The 21908-nt window shown below is 36.4% G+C and overlaps 1 protein-coding gene across 3 annotated transcripts in view; it reads left to right on the top strand.

The window, feature by feature from the left end:
- LRRC7 (leucine rich repeat containing 7) overlaps positions 1 to 21908 on the top strand; it is a 556840-nt gene that overhangs the window by 107287 nt on the left and 427645 nt on the right. For all 3 annotated transcript variants that reach the window (XM_025391937.1, XM_025391929.1, XM_025391946.1), the window contains exon 2: positions 7277 to 7374. Coding sequence is in view for 2 of the 3 variants with exons in the window: in XM_025391929.1 (XP_025247714.1) it covers positions 7277 to 7374 (98 nt within the window). In the remaining variant the exon portion in view is untranslated. The remainder of the gene's footprint in view (positions 1 to 7276; positions 7375 to 21908) is intronic.

Raw genomic sequence — 21908 nt, forward strand, 5'->3', positions numbered from 1 at the left:
TCCCTTCTTGCCTAGGATGTGTCTAGTAATATCATCTAGGAGGTAGGGCCTGGAAAGGGTGCCTCATGAGTTTGACTGGTGCCCTATCCTACTGTGGCTAAGCTAGTATCAATGATCCAAGACAAAGTCTTCTTACTCTTTTCTTTCCTCTCCTCAAGCAGGAGGAAGGAGTGAGTCTCTTTTGGAACCACGAACTGTGCAGCCTGGGGTTAGAGGAGAGGTGGCAGATGAATTCCTTAGCCACCCAGTTGGTATCTCAGTAGGTCACATATTCTCCCAAATCCACTGGCGCTGAGTCCAGTTCAGTCTTAGGACTTACCTTAGAGTTGCAGTTCTAGTGGCCTAGACTACCTTACTTATGACCTCAGAGCATTTTAGCCATGGTGGTGAGGCTTGCTGGAGCTCAATATCCTACTGCCGGGATGGGCAATAGTCCTGTGGCTAAGGCTTATTTAAAAACTCCCTCTGTGGTTGGGCATCAGCTGAGTTCAGCCTAGTTATGCTTTCTGCTATGACAGGGGCAGCATTGAGTTCAATGCGATGTCATAAAACTGCTGCATTCATTCTGTCTCAAGTGCTCAGACTCTCCATGCCATGTGGCCACTGCTGGGAGATAGGGGTGGAGAGATGTTTGCAATTCAAGACTTTCCTGCCTTCTTCAATGCCTCTTTCAGTGATATGAAGTTAAAACCCAGCACTATGAGTGCTCACCTGATTTTTGGTTCTTATGAAGGCACTTTTTGTTGTGTGTGTAGATAATTGTTAAATTGGTGTCCTTGTAGGGTGGGGGTGGTGACAATCGGTGGAGCCTATTTGGCCATCTTCCTCTCCCCTTCTACTTAATGCATTTTTTTTTTAAAGTTGTATTAAGTAAAGTTCAATTCCTCAGTCACACTAGCCACATTTGAAGTGCTCAATAGCTGTACGTGGCTGGCAGGTACTTTATCGGACAGCACAGATACTGAACATTTCCATCATTGCAGAAAGTTCCATTGCACAGCCCACTTCATAGTTAATAGATCTGAGGTCAAACAGATCTGGATTTAAATCTTGATTTTTTGTACTTATTCTGTATATGATCCTAAGCAAGTCACGTATATTTCTTAGACTCAGGTGATCCATGGATAAAATACAGAAGACGTAGATAATGTACCTATAAAGAACCCAACAAAGCACCTGGCATATAATAGGCATTTGAGAATATTTATACGTGAAACCCTTATTCTCTTATCCCAACTCCCTTTTCCTCCAGTGAGCCAATCATTTTCCTTCTTCTGCCTCCATCAAGTGTAAATCTATTTCAACTAGATTTTCACCCAGACTTCACATCCTTCATTCACCAGAAACACTGCCATCCCAGTCCATGATTCTAGATTAGTCCAAACATATTCCCTGATCCAGCTGAGTCAGCCAAACCTTGTTAGGGGATATTATCTCACTATGGAGATTATCGACAGTGAGTTAATAATATAAATGAGCAGCCTGTAGGTTCCTGTGAGTGACCTCCAGGCAACTTGGCAAGCCTTTGATTGTGCTTTTTTGGTTACTCTTCATTTTCGATAATGTCTGTTCTAACTGCAGTCTCTTCCTCAGGCCCTACACCTCTGTGTTAGTAGACAACTTTATCACCTGAATGAATTCAATGGACTTGTCTTCCCTACAATTCCAAGTATATATTTTTTATTTACAGAGGTTCCCAAAGGCCAGTATCTAAACAAGTGTACAGCTGGCTGGCTACTTTCGAAGCACCTGATTAATCTAAAAAACAAAACAAAACAAAAAAAACCATCAACTAGGACTTGACCTCAACCTACTGCATGATAGTCTTTAGTACTGGGAAAATCACTCCTTGGGTGATTTTGAGACCTAGCCAAATTTGGGAGACACCATCAAGAATGTCGTGGACACTTTTTGCTTATAATGGCTGATTGCTATTTCACGCTGTTTGATATTAACCTGGCTGCCCTCATTTCTTCCTAGCAGTCGAACATGTAGGCTGCACTTTTTCAGAGCTCTTCAATGAGTTGTTAGAGCATCTGTCTCACCTGTGGTCATTACATTTCATCTCTCCTTGCTAGAATTGTTAACACACTCCTACTGGTGACTTGCCAAGCTTGAGAGTAGCTAGAACAGCTCCTTTGCCGTGACCTGGCTGTGCGCCAAGATTTCATTTTTGGTCATTTTGTCTGACTATTTAATGCAAACTGTAGATCATAGATAATGGTGGTGAAAGAGTTCAAGTAACCAGAAGTGTAATCTTAAGAAGATGCAAGTTTCAGTTATGTAATAATTTAGATGTAAACATTGCTCTGTAAAAATTTTAACTTCATTTTAAGTATGTTTCCAGTGGGCACGACATATCGCATTCCAACGAACAAAATGACTTTTAGTATCTTCATCGATTAGTATATCATTCATGTAATTTGTAGTGAATTGTTTTGGCCCCAGTTATCTTTTTGGCAGTTCTCAAAAACTTAAAATGTCACTGATGGAAGCAGACATTTCAGTGACAATAGCAAAATGATAAGAAATCAGCATGTAATCAACAGATTAACACTAAAAACATATATTTGAAAATAAATATCATATATATATATATAATTTTACATCTGTAACATATAAATATGGAGGCAGATTTCACTCTGTTGCCCAGGCTGGAGTACAGTGGCATGATCATGGCTCACTGCAGCCTCCACCTTCCCGTGCTCAAGTGATTCTCCCACCTCAGCCTCCTGAGTATAGATATTAATATAAATATTAATATTATGTTAATGATAATTTTACCAGAATTAAAAACATGTTGTATATTTGAATCTCAGGTATTCAGTCCCCTAGTGGAATTATAATCATGAACTCATGGAAATAAGGGACTAAGAAGCAACTAGAAAAGTCCAGAAAAGATTGGTTAAAGCTTAGTTGAGCCTTCTTCTACTTCCGATGTGGCCTTGAGCAAGTAACTGAGCATATCTGAGCTTAATTTCTTCATCTTTAAAATATTCTTTCATAAGGTTGTTCAAAGGATTAATGAAGTAAATGGTAAATGGTAAAGTAAATGAAGTAATTTAATTCATGAAGGGATAAAGTAAATGGTAAATATATTACAAAATATTTTAATTGTTTCTAAGGTCCAAGTTAACTATAAAATTTTGAAATATTTTCTAAATTCTCTACAAAACCTGTAATTTTGTAGAACTTTAGTTAATTCATGGTGATGACAACCCACTTTTATCCCTGTTAGTGTCCTTGGAAGATTGTCATTAGTAATCCCTTAAATCTTATTGATAAAAAATGAAGTATATTTAGTTAAGTTCTTCATCTATGAAAATTGGCCATTTACATACCTGGATATTTTGTGTTTCCCTAATAATCAGCAAATTTGTAAGCCAAATTTTTTTTTCCTCAACAGTACTATCTGTTTTCATTTTCTTTACTAAAGACCAGTTGTAATATTTTTCCAAATATATGGAACATTTAAAATATTAGTATATGATCACATTTCTATTTGTGATAATCATTATTAATAATAGCTTCATTTACTGAGCTCTCCATTGTGACAGGCACAATGCAAAGCATTTTACGTGTGTTACCGTATTTAATCCTCACAACAATCCTGTTGTTGTGTATGTAAGCATGTAAGTAAGGCACAAAGTATGTGAGTAACTTTACCTAAAATCATCCTTTAAGAAAGAAAAAGAGAGGTTAAACCCAGGCATTCTGATTCCAGAGTTGAGGAACATTACATTTAAGCCATACTACATTGCCAGCATTGTATAATCTCTTGCATATCTGCTCATGAGTATTCCCAAGATACAACCTCTGAACACCATGATTCCTGGGAGGCTAACCTGAGGGTCTTGGATACCAATAGTAACCATCTAAGTCCTCCTAAAGCCTTTGAAAGTACTTTCTAATATGTTTTTGAGTTTTTCTGACATACCCTCAACCATAATTACATGGAAATCCAGTAGACCACTTTTGTTTTCACATATTCGATAGTCAGAGATAAAAAGGAAAAGTAATAGCCTATTCAAGAGAGTAGTTTTCATGTATTCCCCAACCAACATAACTTGTCATTCCCCATCAGAGTGTAATCACAATGAGTAAAAGTGTTTTTAAAAATTACACTACAGTTTTATGTAGACATTTGCATGTGCAGGTTCTGTTTGCTATAATTTACTATCTTAAGCTTGTAAATACTAGTGAATAATTATAAGCTCACTTAAATTGTTATCAGATCATCATGGAGAGTTCTGCATTTGCCAAAACACATAATCAAAATTGTGCTTTGAATTAATTCAAGAGTCAGAAACTAGAAAATTTGATATAATTTAGTTCGCATAGCTAATCTTCATGGTGAAATTGCAGGGACAGACCTAGAAGCTTACTCTTCGCCCCGCCCCACCACGCACACATATAATGTTGAAGCAGTTTATGTCTTCAATTCTGCAAGTTTCCACTTGGTTTCCTGTCATTGTATTATCATTATCTTGAGAGAAATAACTTTTTCTCACTTGAAATGAATTTTGAGTGAAACTAAGATTCAAGTTATCACTGCACATTAAAAAACAATTTCTTATACTTTACAAACATAGGCATAGGCATATGAGTGCATGCACACACACACACACACAAGCACATAAAGCAGCCTCTACATATGAATGGACTGATTTCAGTATATTTGGAAGACTATTTTTAAGCCCCAATGATAAGTTCCCATAGGAGTAGTATTATGTTACTATTCCACCCCAAAAGCCTTTTTATCTCATATTTTCCACCACTTAACACACTGCTTTTATGGAATCATCCTTTCTCAATTTCCCCTCCAGATACAAGGAACATAATCCTCTCTATATACTACTAATCCTAGAAAACCCTCTGCCAGTATACCCATAATAATCACACTGTTTTCAATGGTATGCATGTTATCAACCAGGACAGTTATCAAAACCAGTGATATCCCTGGTTGAGGATAATCATATAGATATTAAGAAATAACGTTTATATTTTCTTTTTTTTTTTTTTTTTTTTTTTTGAGACAGAGTCTCCCTTAGTTGCCCAGGCTGGAGTGCAGTGGGGCGATCTCGGCTCACTGCAAGCTCCGCCTCCCGGGTTCACGCCATTCTCCTGCCTCAGCCTCCCGAGTAGCTGGGACTACAGGCGCCCGCCGCTTCGCCTGGCTAATTTTTTGCATTTTTAGTAGAGACGGGGTTTCACCATGTTAGCCAGGATGGTCTCGATCTCCTGACCTCGTGATCCGCCCGCCTCGGCCTCCCAAAGTGCTGGGATTACAGGCGTGAGCCACCGCGCCCGGCCAACGTTTATATTTTCAAAATGATAAATACTATGGTTTACTTTTTCAAATCCTGAGCATTCAATTTTTTTAGTGTTATAGAAGTTAGTAGAGTGTACACTGATGTGCAAAACTGTAAACTTTACTGAAAACAGAAAATACCACAAAGTATATGCTGCTACAGATGCTCACCCAAGTTGTGTTTGATTAATTTATTATTTTCTGGTTGTCAGCATCACCATGTAACTGGTAACAGAAAGGTACAATTTATATTAACCACTCTTTTCAAAAAATCACAATTATTAGAATTTAAAAATGGTCTGATTCAGTCATTAGTATTGAATGAAATCAGAAGTTCCATTCCTGAAAACTGGTACTTTTTGAACATGTTTCTTATTTCAATAGTTTTAGGGGTACAAGTGGGTTTTTATTACACAGATGAATTGTATATTGGTGAAGTCTAGGAATCAGTGCACATGTCACCCGGATAGTGAACATTGTACTGGATAGGTAGTTTTTCATTGATCACCCTTCTCCCACCCTTTCCCTTCTGAGTCTTCAGTGTCCATTATACCACTCTGTGTGCCTTTGCATACTCATACCTTAGTTCTTACATTTATAAGTAAGACATATGGTATTTGCTTTTTGTTCCTGAGTTACTTCACTTAGAGTAATGATCTCCACTTCCATCCAAGTTACTGAACATTATTTCATTCTTTTTGTGGGCTGAGTAGTATATTCCAGTAGTATATATGTCCTACACACATATATACATTTTGTGTGTAGATATTTATGTGTGTGTATATATTGCACATATATACACCCCACATTTATATATATATATATCATACATATCATATATGTCATATATATTTTATATATTATATATCAATATATCATGTATAGCTCACATTTTCTTTATCCACTTATAGGGTGATGGGCAGTTAGGTTGATTTCATATCTTTGCAATTGTGAATTGTGGTGTAATAAACATATGAGTGCAGATGTTTTTATGAAATAGCGTCTTCTTTTCCTTTGGGTTAATCAGTAGTGGGATTACTGAATCAAGTGGTAGATTTACTTTTAGTTCTTTGAGAAATCTCCATACCGTTTTTCGTGGAGACTGTACTAGTTTACATTCCCAGCAGCAGTGTATGTGCTCCTTTTTCACATCCATGCCAACATCTATTGTTTTTTGACTTTTTAATAATGACCTTTCTGGCTGGGGTAAGGTGGTATCTCATTGTGAAAAACTGATACTTGAAATGTTGGTAAAGGATATGATTTTTCTTTCCGAATGATGTCCTATTTTTAAATTTATTTACTTTACAAGTAATTACTCTTAGTCGATAGGTCTTTATTTTATTCAGCTTGGGCTGCTATAACAAAATACCATAGACTCAGTGCCTTAAACAACAGACTACTGCTCTCAGTTCTGGAGGCTAGGAAGTTCGAGGTCAAGGTGCTGATAAATTTGGTTCCTTGTGGAGGCCTTCACCGTGGCTTGAAGACAGCTTCCTCCCTGTGTCCCCTCATGGTGGAGAGAGAGAGAAGTCTACTCTTTTTCCCTTTTTATTTCTCTCTCTTCCTGTAAAGACACTAATCCCATCATGGATGTTCTACTCATAACCTCCTCTAAACCTAATTACCTCCCACAAGCCCTACCTTCAAATCATGCTGGGGGCTGGTGCTTCAATATTTGAATTTTATGGGGACATATTCAGTCCACAGCAGTCTCTAATTAAAGGATGTGCATAAGTTTCATACACATGGTGTTTTAAATTTTTTAAATTGGAATGCTGGAGAAGTCAAGCACTCTCCAATTTACTATGGTCCCCAATGCTCCTTGCCAGCTCGCTCCTTGCCAGGTCATCTTCATGGTGTTGTCTAGCAAAGTTCTGTGGGTATTTGAATTTTAGACCATTTAACTTGTAAACATCTATCAAACTTTTGGTATTAAAATACTCTTTTGATTCTCTCTTATAGGATGGAGAACCTAATAAGGGGAAGGAACCCCCCACAATACCAGAGAAGTCCTTGTAAAGAGGTTCGTGCAGCACTTCGGAAAAGGCCTGAAGAGGAGTGTAAGTATGTTTAATAGGATTAACTGTGTTCTAGATAGATTTTGGTGAGTAGCATAGTAAAATGAAATGAGTGACCTTTAAATGGTTAGTCAAGTAATAGAATATTTGCTGAGTTGAGTTGGTCTTTTAAAAATAACTTACCATATGTTACCTGAATGTAAGTGCTTATTTAGAACATTGCTTTCTTAAGGATATTTCTCTGGTACTTCAAGATGTTCTACTGATAATCAAGTTCCCTGTTCAAATGAGATGGGAAAAGGCTGTACGGTCTGACAAATCTTCCTTAGATATTTATACCATGCAGGTAATGGTTCTGAGACGTCCTGAAGTAAAGAAACTTTTGAAATGTATCTCAAATCAACACTTTCCAGTTTCCCTTTAGCCACAGGGCTCTTTTAACATTTTTTTTTTTTAACTGAGAACTTTTTAAAACCACTCCTTTAGACAAAGTACTAGATATCTGCCGGTAAATGTAAACCTGTTTGCCAAATGGAAACATTTGATTTAATTGAATTTAGTAAAATGTTCTGAAAGATAGATACCATGAATCCCAGTATAAAGTCATGTTAGTTCATCCTCAAATTATTAAATATTAGAATATACCATTGGCTGTAGGGATTTTATTTATTTTCTATAGCATGTAGTAGATTGTTGGAGACTCTTGACATAATAGTCACATTTTGAGTTTATAAAATGATTCATAATACTATGTTTCCTCATAGTATTTGCATATAATTATTTTCAGGGAACTAAATCACATTTCATTATGATAGAAATTTATCAGAATTTTGCCCTTTTACAGGAACTTACATTTTACAAGGATAAAGCTAATGTAGTGGGTTCACTGAAGTATACAGTTAAGTAGAATTTTAAGATTATAGTGGCATTTTCAAATTAGTTTGAAGTATACTGCTGTGGGTAAAGACCAACTACATTAAAGCAGGGCACACTCATGGTAAATAAAGTGTTCTTGTTTTGTTTATTATAAAGTTAATAGATAATCTTACTGAGCTGACATATATGTCATTCAGTAGTGTTTTGGCCTTCTTTAACCTGGTAGATTTATGGCTTATAACACCACAAACAATATTTAACTAAAACTAAAACTTGAAAATAAAGATAGAGTTCGTGGGCATTTGTAACTATGCAGACTCTTGCATAAAAGTATTACGTATTTCTGTTGGGTTTATAGAAAAACTTTGGGGTTTCTTCTCTAGGCTTCAAGGAGACCATCAGTTTAGTCTCTGGTACAGTTCTATAGATACTTAAATAAAACTTAAAAGGGATATTTGTAGATATGTTTGCAAACGATTATCACAGAGTTGCCATTTAACATAAACAAAGTGATATTTCAGGGCTCTTGTACTGAGTTGGTCTAAGCCAGGGGTTGGCCAATATGGTTTGTTGATGAAACTCAGCCTGACACCTTTTTTGTAAGTACAATTTTATTGAAACACAGCCATCATTTATTCATTGTGTATTATGCACAACTGATTTTGCACTACAAAGGAATAATTGAGTAGTTGTGACAAGAGACCGTATGGCCCCCAAAACCAAAAAAATATTTACCTGGGTCTTTATGGAAAATCTTTTTGAACCCTGGTCTGGGCCAGTGGTTCTCAAATTGTGATCTCCAGGTTATGAGCAGCAGCAGAAGCATCTGGGAACTTGTTAAAAATGCAAATTCTAGTGCTGCAAGCCACACCTACCGAATCAGAAACTCTTAGAGCGGGGCCTGGTGACCTGTATTTTAAGAAGCTCTGCAGGAGATTCTGATGCAGGCTCAAGCTTGAAAACTACTAGCCTAGGTAAAATGACTGACATCAGATGATACTAAATCGTTATCTATACAAAAGAGGAATAATCATTGGTATAGTTCATAATCAAGTTTTATTGTTCTCTAATGTAAAGTACATATGTTAAGCTACCTAATATGTGCTTAGCAAGGTACATGATATAACCGACACTTGTGTTATAAGTTCTCACCAATTGGATCGTGACAGTCAGGGAAGTCTTTGAAGTGTCACCAAGGAAATTCAGCTGGAGTATGTTATTGAACATGGAAAGATGTACTGAAAAATGCAAAATCTATGCAATGTTTTCTTTTCCATAGAGGTCTTTATTTTCCCTTGTTAGTGCAGTGAGCAGTTCTTCTTGCTATGTGACAGACTAGTGTGAATTCCATGAGAAAAATAAAAGCCACAATTTTTTTTTTGTAATGGAAGCAACATATCATGGTAGTGAAAACTATTAATGTTAGAGACACACAAAAGGATTTTTTCTCTAATATGACACTTAATTTGACCAGATGCAGGACCATGAATAGATAGTTATTTTAAATATAAAATTCAGTTTATCTGAAGAAAATGAGGATACGCTAAAGCCTACTTAATGTAATTATTTTAAGAATGAAGGGAGATATTTATATTAAGTAGTTGGTACAGAACCTGGGATGTAGTGAGTTTTCTTTCCTCTCTTCTCTTTTTCTGTCTCTTTCTTTAATTGTTATTATTGTTCTCTTATTTCAAACTAAACATTTGTTTGAGGATAATAAGGCAGCTTTTTGAGATCAGGAATGCAAATGCACAGATATTACCACCACTGTTTTTAGAAACAATCATGCATGGAGAAGAGGTTCTAAGTAAATATCATAAAGCTGAAATTCTTGCAGCAATGTTCGATGGTAATTCATGTTTGATATTAGTTTAACACAATGGCCTAGTTGTTTTTCTGTGACTCTACAGATTCAGTATAGATCTACACCAAGATTTGTTGGTCAAATCCCACACAAAGGTTCCACCTTTGAGAACTATCGTAGAAAGTCAAATCAAAGCTTTTCTGCACTAAGAATTGAAAGGAATAAGGAAACGTGGTTCAGACCATAGGATCCTCCAGAGTAAGGAAATCACTCTTTCATTGGGAGATATTGTATACGGGAAGGTTTTGCTAAATAGCATACTTTGTATTGTTTTCTTTTATAATTCTCTATCTCACTTTACAATATTTGCAATGTTAAAATCAACGTAAGGTCACCAGACGTAGATCTTAGTTATTTAATGTGAATTATATCTACCTATGCTGCATCTGGCATGGTCAAGTAAACATTCAGTAAAAATAGATTATTGTGGAAGACAGATTTTTAAACATGTTTAAGTTATTCCCCATTAAAATACAAAATAAAAACTTTGTCCTCAAAGCCACAGCCCCTTTGAGCTACAGCCCTACACTCTTGTTTTCTGTTCAGGAAAAATCTCTTGATTTATCTAAGAGTTATCTATACTCGCTCCATTTACTTGCCTCCCACTTACTCCTCCAAACCAGTCCAGTCTGGTTCCTGTCCAGTCACTCTACTGAAACAGCTTTTGTTCAGAGAGCATCAATCAATTTTTTATGTTGCTCTAATAGTTTTCTATTGCTATGTAACAAATTAGCACAGACCTGTGTCTTAAAACAACATCATTTATCATGTCACATTTTCTGAAGGTCGGGAGTCCAGAGTTTGCTGCTTCAGGTATCACCAGGTTGAAGTCTTATCAAAAGCTCAATTGGGGAAATAATTCACTTCTGAACTCATTTAGGCTGTTGGCAGAATTTGTTTCCTTGTGGTGGTATGACAGTCCCAGTTTTTTGTTGGCTGCCAGCTGAAGTCACTTTTAGGTTCTAGAGGCCTCCAGAAGCTCCTTGCTGCATGGACATTCTAAATTAGCCCATTTACTCCCTATTCTCAGAGAGAATTACCTGTCTCTCTTTTAGGTACTTTCACCTGATTAAGTCAGGCACACCCAAGATAATTTCAATTTTGATTAACTCAAAATGTGGGATCATAATTACACCATTGACTTTGCCATATTTTATTGTCCAGAAGAAAGTGATAGGTCCAGCTTATATCCAAGGAGAGGGGATTATACACGGTTCAGGCATCAAGGAGTATGTTGATGATCATGGGGCCATTTTAGAAGTTAAGCTATCATTTGCTAATCCATCAAGCATTGTTTTCAATGCTCATCTTACTTGACTTTTTAGCAGGGATCAATACTGTTGACCATTTTGTCCTTTTGAAAAATGCAATGCTCTGAATATTACTATCCCTCCAAACTGTATATGTTAAAACCCAATTGATGTTATATCATGAGATAGACTTTTTGGAGGTAATCTATGACAAGGCACCATCTATAAATCAGAAAGTGGGACTTACCACGTACCAAATGTGCCAACATCTTGATCTTGGATTTCCCAGCTTCCAGAACTGTGAGAAATAAATTTTTGTTGTCAATAAGCTACCTAGTTCATGGAATTTCATTATGGTAGCATGAATACGCTGAGACAGAGATCATCTAATGCTTTGGCTACCATAATAGAATACTTTCCTGATTTTTCTATAGTCCCTCTGGTTACTCTTTTGCATGCTAAACTTTCTCTTTACAGCCATCATATATTAGAATTTCGGAAGATAGTTTGAAGTCTTCTTTTTTGTCCCAAATATACTTCCTCCACAAACAATGTCATTACATACAGTGTTAGTTATTCCTATAATCAGATGACTCACAAATTGATGTATCCAGACCAAACCTCTCTCTGTTCATCCCAGTGTGCACTTGACACATTCTTGAATGTTTCAACAACACAAAAAACCCAACAAATCCAAAACCAAATCTATGATCTTTCAAAGCCCGAGCTTCTCCCAGTGTTTTCTGTCTGAATGTGTGATGCTGTTAACCATCTAGGTTCAAAGTTAATAAACCTAGGAGTCGTCTTCCATACATTTCTTCCCCTTTTCTCTCCTATGTTCACTCTAATTTCAAGGCCTCTCAACTTGACCTCCTACGTATGTTTTGAATCTGTTCACAAATCACCTTTGCAAATATTCTATGTAAGATTCTACCAAATGCTCCCCTAAGTGGATTTCCTACATACTGTTAGAAAACCCTCTTTATCTTAAAATAACCCTATGGTTTTCCATTGCTCATTCAAGAAAGACAATAGCCATACTGTGGATTTGAAGATTTTGCAGAGTCTAGCCCCCACCCACCCAATCAGCCTCATCTCATACTCTATTCCTGTGCTCTCTGTGCTTCAACCAAACTGACTGTCTTATAATTATTGATCGTACTCAGTGATAAGAGAAAAAATATATATTTTGAAATAATATAGAACTAGAGGGAAGAAGTTAACCTGGAAAGGAAGAGTTTGCCTTCAAAAAAAAAATTGAAGAAACTAGAAGAAAAATTAAAGAGATTAAATTTTCAATAGTCACAAGAAATACTCTAAGAAATACCTGCAAAATGTGGAAAAAACTTTTTTTAGAGAAAAGAAAAGGAAAAATGAACATTATTGAGCAGGGAATTAAAAAAAAAAAAAAAAAAAAAAAAAAAAAAAACCTAAACATGAGGATCACAATTAAAATCTTTACTGGAGTCAATAGAAGAATTTACATGCAAAAATATCAGAAATTGGAACAATTGGAACTGGAAGCACTCCATGAATACAAAGGAAAGATGATGAAATAATAAATAATGATGGGAAACAATTACATGTAGAAAAATGAAGAACGAACATCCAACCTAAGAAGTGTAAATTGTCTTAAAGGAATCAGAACAATTCAAACAAAAATGCTAAAAGATTTAATGTAATGTACTTTCTGAAGCTATTAAAATATCTGATTGCATATTAAAATGTTTTCTGATGTACTGTATAAAAATCAGTTATATAAGATCCATACCCAGATACATACAGATATTTTAGAATTATACTATCAACTTTCTGAGCAGCAAGAACTCCCTCTTATTCACTATATTAATAACACATGACATATTGTCTGGCAGTTAGTAGGTGTTCAACAGATATTATAGAATGAATGAGAATGAGTGAAGGAATTAATTACTTAACTTCAAACATGAAAATTCACAAGAATCTGCCAGAAATAAAGAAAGAGATGGGTAGGAGAGATAAAAAGAAAAGAAGGAGTAAAAGGAAGGAAAGAAAGGCATGAGGAAAGAAAAAGAGAAAGGAGAGAAACAAGAAATGGGGAAAGGATTCCCTATTTAATAAATGGTGCTGGGAAAATTGGCTAGCCATAAGTAGAAAGCTGAAACTGGATCCTTTCCTTACTCCTTATACGAAAATTAATTCAAGATGGATTAGAGACTTAAATGTTAGACCTAATACCATAAAAACCCTAGAGGAAAACCTAGGTAGTACCATTCAGGACATAGACATGGGCAAAGACTTCATGTCTAAAACACCAAAAGCAATGGCAGCAAAAGCCAAAATTGACAAATGGGATCTAATTAAACTAAAGAGCTTCTGCACAGCAAAAGAAACTACCATCAGAGTGAACAGGCAACCTACAGAATGGGAGAAAATTTTTGCAATCTACTCATCTGACAAAGGGCTAATATCCAGAACCTACAAAGAACTCAATCAAATTTACAAGAAAAAAACAAACAGCCCCATCAAAAAGTAGGCAAAGGATATGAACAGACATTTCTCAAAAGAAGACATTCATACAGCCAACAGACACATGAAAAAATGCTCATCATCGCTGGCCATCAGAGAAATGCAAATCAAAACCACAATGAGATACCATCTCACACCAGTTAGAATGGCGATCATTAAAAAGTCAGGAAACAACAGGTGCTGGAGAGGATGTGGAGAAATAGGAACACTTTTACACTGTTGGTGGGATTGTAAACTAGTTCAACCATTATGGAAAACAGTATGGCGATTCCTCAAGGATCTAGAACTAGATGTACCATATGACCCAGCCATCCCCTTACTGGGTATATACCCAAAGGATTATAAATCATGCTGCTATAAAGACACATGCACATGTATGTTTATTGCGGCACTATTCACAATAGCAAAGACTTGGAATCAACCCAAATGTCCATCAGTGACAGACTGGATTAAGAAAATGTGGCCCATATACACCATGGAATACTATGCAGCCATAAAAAAGGATGAGTTTGTCTCCTTTGTAGGGACATGGATGCAGCTGGAAACCATCATTCTCAGCAAACTATCACAAGAACAGAAAACCAAACACCGCATGTTCTCACTCATAGGTGGAAACTGAACAATGAGATCACTTGGACTCAGGAAGGGGAACATCACACACTGGGGCCTATCATGGGGAGGGGGGAGGGGGGAGTGGGGAGGGATTGCATTGGGAGTTATACCTGATGTAAATGACGAGTTGATGGGTGCTGACGAGTTGATGGGTGCAGCACAGCAACATGGCGCAAGTATACATATGTAACAAACCTGCACGTTATGCGCATGTACCCTAGAACTTAAAGTATAATAATAATAAATAAAAGAAAGAAAGAAAAAAAGAAAAAAAAAAGAAAAAGAGAAAGGGAGAAAAAGAGAGTTGGAAGGAAGATGAAAGAAAGGGAGGGAAGGCCAAGCTTTTGATTCTGTAACAGATGGTATAGATTCACCTTTCCTGATCCTCAATTCTAAATGAAACTAAAAACTCTGGAAAAATTCTTCAACAGACCATTTTAAAGGGACTCTGAAAGCTTCAAAGAAGAAGGCAAACTGACTGGGACATCAGGACTTAAAGAAAGACATCATGGTATGCTTCTTGCATTTTCTTTTTATCTCCTGTATATCCCTCGACTGCATACCAGAGAGGCTTGCAATCTGGTACTGTCGACAGGCATGAAGAAAAGAAGGAAAAAAAACAAAAGCGAATCCTACTCTCTCAGTCCAGAGGACCAAGAGAGAAAAAAACAACAGAGGTTTGGAAGAGAGCCACCAATATCTTATTCTATAGTCCTGATCGACAGGCAGTTCAATTCACCTGCAGAAACAGAACAGTAAGGCCGCAGGCCATCCCTGCTCTGCTCTCCCTGGTGGGCAGATCTATCTGGTAGTAATGGTGGCAGCAGTAAAGCCCTGTGTCTTCCTATCTTTCACCCAGTGTCATAAAGAGACCCAGGCCCAGTGGCTTCTGTGCCTTCCCAGAGATTTACCTAGGAATATTAGGGAACCCAGAGCAGCACTTTTAACTCTAGCAGATGACACCAGCGGAGTTTTGGCAGAAGCTCCAACAGTGCCGGAAGAATGAAGCAGACCAGATCAGCATTAGCATTATAAAAAATCAGAACACTAACTGCCATTGGAACTAAAGCCCACAAAATTAGTCCAAACCCTATAAGCTAAACCTAAACAGGATACATACCTGCTCAAATAAAGGATTTCAATAGGATTAAAAGTCTCCTAACATAATAATCAAAATATTCAAAATGCAATTGAATGTAACTCATCATACCATGAACCAGAAAAACCACAATCTGAGAAAAGACATTCCACTGACCCCAATACTCAGACGAATTAGATAATGGAATTTCTGAGAAGGAAATTGAAGCATCCATCATAAGAATGCTTCAGGAGACAATTACATAATCTCTTGAAACAAGTCAAGAAAAACAGAAAATCTCAGGGGAAAAAAAAAGGACTTATAAAAAAGAACCAAATGGAAATTATGTAACTGAAAATCAAAATTACCAAAATAAAAATATCACTTAATGGACTCAATAGTAGAGTGAAAATTACAGAAAATAGATTAAATGAATATGTAGATTGGTGGAATTTACTCAATCTGAACAACAAAGAGAATATATACTAAACAAAAATGGACAGAACCTCAGGGATTTGTGGAAAAATAACAAAATATATAATATTTGTATCATCAGAATCCCAGGAGAGGAAAGGAGTATGGGACAGATAAAAGTATTTAAGAAGTAATGGTTGCAAACTTCTACAAGTTGACAAAAGACATAAATCTAGATATTCAAGAAGCTGGGTCAACACCAAAGAAGATAAACCAAAAAAAAAAATCCACAACAGGACATTTCATAATTAAATTTGTGAGAAGCAAAGATAAAGAAAAATCTTAAAAACAACCAGAGTGCAATAATACATTACATATAAAGGAGCAGAAATAACTCATTACATATAAAGGAACATCAATTAAAATGACAGTATATTTTCATCTGAAACCACAGAGGCCAGAAGGAAATGACACACAAGATTTTCAAGTGTTATAAGAATTGTCAACTCTGAATCCTATATCCAACTAAACCGTCCTTCAGCAATCAAGGAAAAATAAAACCACTCTCAGAAGAAGGAAAACTGAGAGAATTTGTTGCTAACAAACCTTCCCCAAAACAATGGCTACACAGAACTCTCCAAACACAAAGAAAAAGTTTAACAAAAGAAGACTTGTACCTTCAGGAAGTAAAGAACAGTAGAATGAATAAAAATAGAAGTATGAATAGTAGAATTTTCTTTACCTTATGTTTCATGGTTGAAGTAAAAACTATAATGCCATCTGATGTGGTGCACATGTATGTAGATGAAATAATTAAGTCAATTAATATTTAAAAAGTAGAAAGGGTAAAGGGACCTAAATTGGTATAAGGTTTCTCTACTTCACTTGAAATTGTATAACACTGATACCAGTAGACTGTGATAAGTTACGTATGTATATTGTAATACCTAGAGCAACCACTAAGAAGACAACAAAATAATAGACTCAAAAACATTTTAGGTAAATCAAAAGTGAACTAAATATATTTATGTAACCTAGAGGATGTGAAGGAAAAAGAAACATAGAAACAAGAAACCAAGAGATCAGAACAGAAAACAAATAATAAAATTAGATGTATTACACTTAAGTCGTAATATATCAATAATTACATTAAGTGTAAATAGTGTAAACACCGTGGTTAAAAGACAAAGCTTGTCTGATTGGATAAAAAAGAAAGACCAACTATATGTTGCTTATAAAAATGTCCTTTAGATGCAAAAATACAAAAAGGTTAAATATAAAGGGATGGAAAAAGAAATACCATCCTAAATTATTTAAATGAAAGCTAGAGTGACTATATTAATATCAGGATAAAAGTAACTTCAGAGCAAAATGTTACAAGGGATAAAGAAGGTCAGTTCATCAAGAGGACTTAATCATGAAATTGTATGTATTCAAATTAATTTTACAAAATTTGTATTTTCTTTTTTTTTTTTTTTTTTTTTTTTTTTTGAGACAGAGTCTCGCTCTGTCGCCCAGGCTGGGGTGCAGTGGCCAGATCTCAGCTCACTGCAAGCTCTGCCTCCCGGGTTTACACCATTCTCCTGCCTCAGCCTCCCGGGTAGCTGGGACTACAGGCGCCCGCCACCTCACCCGGCTAGTTTTTTGTATTTTTTAGTAGAGACAGGGTTTCACCATGCACCATGTTAGCCAGGATGGTCTCGATCTCCTGACCTCGTGATCCGCCCGTCTCGGCCTCCCAAAGTGCTGGGATTACAGGCTTGAGCCACCACGCCCGGCCAAAAATTTGTATTTTCTTAAACTTTGTTTCATTAGCTTTGCCGCATCTTTTCATTTATTTATCTTTTACTTAGTCCAACTTAGTTGTCAATAGCAAATAAATTCTTGTTAGTAAGTTGTGGTTGCGGTCTGCTTAAAAGAAGAAACTTATTTTAGGCCAGGCCTGTTGTCTCCCTTCTGTAATCCCAGCACTTTGGCAGACTGAGGAGAGTGAATCACCAGAGGTCGGGAATTCGACACCAGTCTGGCCAAGATGGTGAAACCCAATATCTACAAAAATACAAAAAACTTAGCTGGGCATGGTGGCACACGCCTGTAGTCCCAGCTACTCAGGAGGCTGAGGCAGGAGAATTGCTTGAGCCTGGAAGGCGGAGGTTGCAGTGAGCCGAGATCACACCACTGCACTACAACCTGGTCTACAAAGCAAGACTCTGTCTCAAAAAAAAAAAAAAAGAAAAGAAAAGAAAAGAAAAAAAGAGAAATTATTATTTTTATAGAGAAATATTTATGACGGTGTAATTTATTTTCTGAAATCAACCTGAGTCAATACTATGTACACTAAAAGTACATGATGCCTGTCTATTGAGTTTTTGAATAATAACATAAATTCATTGAAGGGTTTTGGTCCTTTATTTTACCCTTCTAACAGGATTTCTTTAATATTAGCAAGAGATAACACTTCAAATTATTTTGCGTTTATATAACTGAATGTTACCCTTTCAAATGTGAAAATATTCTAATATTAACCAGCTTGGTAAAAATCATTATGATTCGTGACATTCCTACCTTCGCAGTAGAAGCCATTGAATATGATTTAGGCTTTTCCTAGTAACTCAAGGATGGTTTTATAATCTGCCATTATTATAAAGTGTAATAATGGAATTCTGTCTGTTTGCTTCCCTACATATCAAGTTGTCAGCTGTCACTTTTGCTGTAACTGTTCTTGCTTTTTAACTACCTCTTCTTTTGACATTCTGTTTTCCATTTTAGTTTCGTCCTTCAAGAACTGAGAAGTCTGACAAACCATTCTTGTTAAGAATTATATATTAAACGTGTGTCAATGAATCAGGGATTGAGAATTAATCAAGCTTGAGATGCTTTATGGTAAATCGGGTAAAAGAAGTAAGGAACATTAGTGCAATGTAAGGAGTAGAGTTTATTTGTTGAGTAGATCCTGGAGCCACCCCTTTTCCAGTTGACTTCACCTCAAGTCTGTGCTGGATCCCCAGATACTGGTGTTCTTTATCAGTTCCTTTTTTGTAAGCCATGTCCCAGGGACCCAGCTATGATGTTAATGACCTGGTGCTACTATGGTCAGGAGCTTATGAAACAGGGGGTGGGGGAAAATCTCATATCTACTAAAGAAATTTGATGGTTTGCATAACTGGAAGTTTAGAAATAAGACAGGCTTCAGAACGTCACCATTCTCTGGATGTCAGCTTTATTCTTGGGCTGGCAGCGATGTTCTGCAGTTATAAACCTCATGCATGTGCATGAAAATTTACAGAGGAAGAAATGCTGTCTCTTTCCTGGACTCTTTTTATGTTAAAAAAAAAAAAAAAAAAAAAAAAAAAACTTGTAGAAGCCTTAGGAAAATACTCCCTATTTTATCATTTTATTGGCCTAAATGGGGTTACATCCCCATTCATGACCATTACTGTACACCAGGAGAATGCTATGTACTCATTGGCCTCACCCTATTGTACTAAACCAATCACTTTCAAGAGCTGGTTTAATATTAGAAGCAATCTCAGATTTTATATTGGCTATTTGGCTTAGCATAAGCAATGGAGCAGGTAAGATTACTCAACACTATATCCCTTATTTTGCATATACTACATATTTGTCTATACATACTCAACTATCCCAAAATATTTTATGGTTGCGAATGGGAACAAAGGATAGAGGAGGTGGTACTTGGTATATCAGGAATCAGGGCACTAATGTCACAGTGACTTCCAGGCACCTATATATCATTCAGTTCCCTCTTTTTCTATTTGAGCCCTGTAGTTTGTGAGCAGTTTACATTGTCATCATCTTCAGTTTCTCCTTTAAATTCCTTAATCCAATGTCTTTCTGTTTTAAAATCAGACTCACTTCCACTGTGTCTCTCACACTCTATGGCCAGCCCTTCTTCCTTTCAACTTTAAGCAAATGTTAGTCAGATTTTACAGAAAGGGCTGCAGGAGCTCAGAAAGGTTCAGTAATTTATGCAATGTTACATAGCTAGTAAGTGCTGAAGCTGAGATATAAACCTAAGTTTTACTCTAAAAACTGTCTTAGTCATACTGTTTTATGCTATCTGCCTATACCATGCTATATCCTCATTTTCCCTCTCTGGAATTCATCTTCTGCTTAACCCTTAAATTTTTAAAATGTAAAATATCATACCTACAAAGAAATGCATATAACATGTATGTATAGTTTCACAAATTATAAATTAATATTCATGCTGCAATATCAGAGACACCAAACTAAACATTCCTACCCAGCTCTGTTTATCTCTAGTCAGGTGCATGCATTCCAGTCTTCCCCACTCCTGATTGCTTAGGTTCATCATTAAGGTGACTATTACTAAGTTTTACAACAAAGCTGAAAGAATAGCATATATGATTTTAGTACAAAGGGGCTCAAGAGAAACAAGTGGTTAGTGATTTCTCATTATCTCTAAGAGTAAGCTAGAAAATCCTATTACATATTATGCTTCTATTACTATCTTGGGTTGCAGTTAAACAGTTTCATAATAATTTTAAAAAGTGAAGTTGTACTCAGTTGAATTTTATCTGCACATCCAAAATTAATACAGTTGACTATTTATTTTAGCATAATATAAAAATAAGATTAAAGGATTATATCAAATTAGATTCACAGCCTGAATGTTCTTAGACCTTCAGAAAACTGAAATCAAGTTAATGCAAATTTGGTACCAAGTTGAAGTATTTTAGGTGTATTTAGATGGTTTTTTCATTCAAACTTCAGGCAAGTAACTTACCAAAAGTGCATCATAAGCTCTTCTATGGAAGGTCCATAGCTTGGCTCCAGCCTCCATAGTTATTTTTGCAGCCAAACCCTTCCTGAGATGCTACATAGGATATAATTTTTTAAAAGATCCATTGCCACTTATTTTCCTAGCACCTATGGCTTAGCAAATCAGTCATTTGTGTTAGGACTTGAGCTCCCACTGGGCTTTTTACAAAATGCAAATGTCTGTGAGGAGTAACTGTAGTCAAGTCGTAAAACTCTTCAACGTGAAAGTGTTTTCAGATCAATGGCCTCAATAACTAGAAGGAATCAGACAGCAAGAGATCTTTGGATATTTGGAAAGAAGTAGGAAAAGGTCTGAAAAATATTTAAGTGAGGGATTTGAAAAGCAAATTTCAACTACTACATATTTTTGACAAAGGTTAGTTTTGTTATCTGATGAAGGATTTTTTTGAAAAAAATGTCAGCCCTTTTTACACCCTTCCTCTCATATTAGTAGTAACTGTCTTGTTATTCATTCCTTCCTTATGAAAGCTTCCCTGATGCCTCTCCTCCTCTTCTTGGCAGAGGTCAGGACTGTTAAAGGACCAACAGGTTCATATGCCCCCCATGCAATAACACACCAGTTACACTAAGGCAGCTGGATTTGCCCCAGAGAAAGAGTTAAACAATCGCAGAGCAGAGGACCAGGTGCGGAGATAAAGGAGACCCTCAAATCCATTTCCCCATCCTGAAGTTCTGGGCTGGGCTTTTAAGGGAATCATAGAGGATAAGGGGCTGGAAAATTGGGGTTGTTGGTTGATTGAGGTAAAGAGAATGAAATCATCAATACATGGAAGCCCATTCTTTGGTGAGTCAGCTTGTTGTGGGGTCTTTCAGACCAGCTTGTGTTAGCGGGGTCCTTCAGAGCAGCTGATACCAGCAGTTTTACTAGTATGCAGGACCTGAAAGAATATCTCAAAGGGAAAACCATGTTTCATAATGTTCAGGAAGTTATCTATAGAGCAGCTAAGGGAAAATAATCTTGTAACAGGGTCTGGGTGATTCTGAGGTAATAGGCCCCAAACAACCACCAGGAAGCAGGTCAAAGGGCAAGCTGGCCTCGTGTTTAACATTGAATGGGCTGAAAGTTTGGTTTATTTTTGTTTCTTGTTTCTGCCCTCCCTTCTTGCCTGAATAATTTTATGAAGTTTATAGAGATGGTTTCAGGACC

This window comes from Theropithecus gelada, chromosome 1 (genome assembly GCF_003255815.1).
Source record: "Theropithecus gelada isolate Dixy chromosome 1, Tgel_1.0, whole genome shotgun sequence".
Taxonomy (NCBI): domain Eukaryota; kingdom Metazoa; phylum Chordata; class Mammalia; order Primates; family Cercopithecidae; genus Theropithecus; species Theropithecus gelada.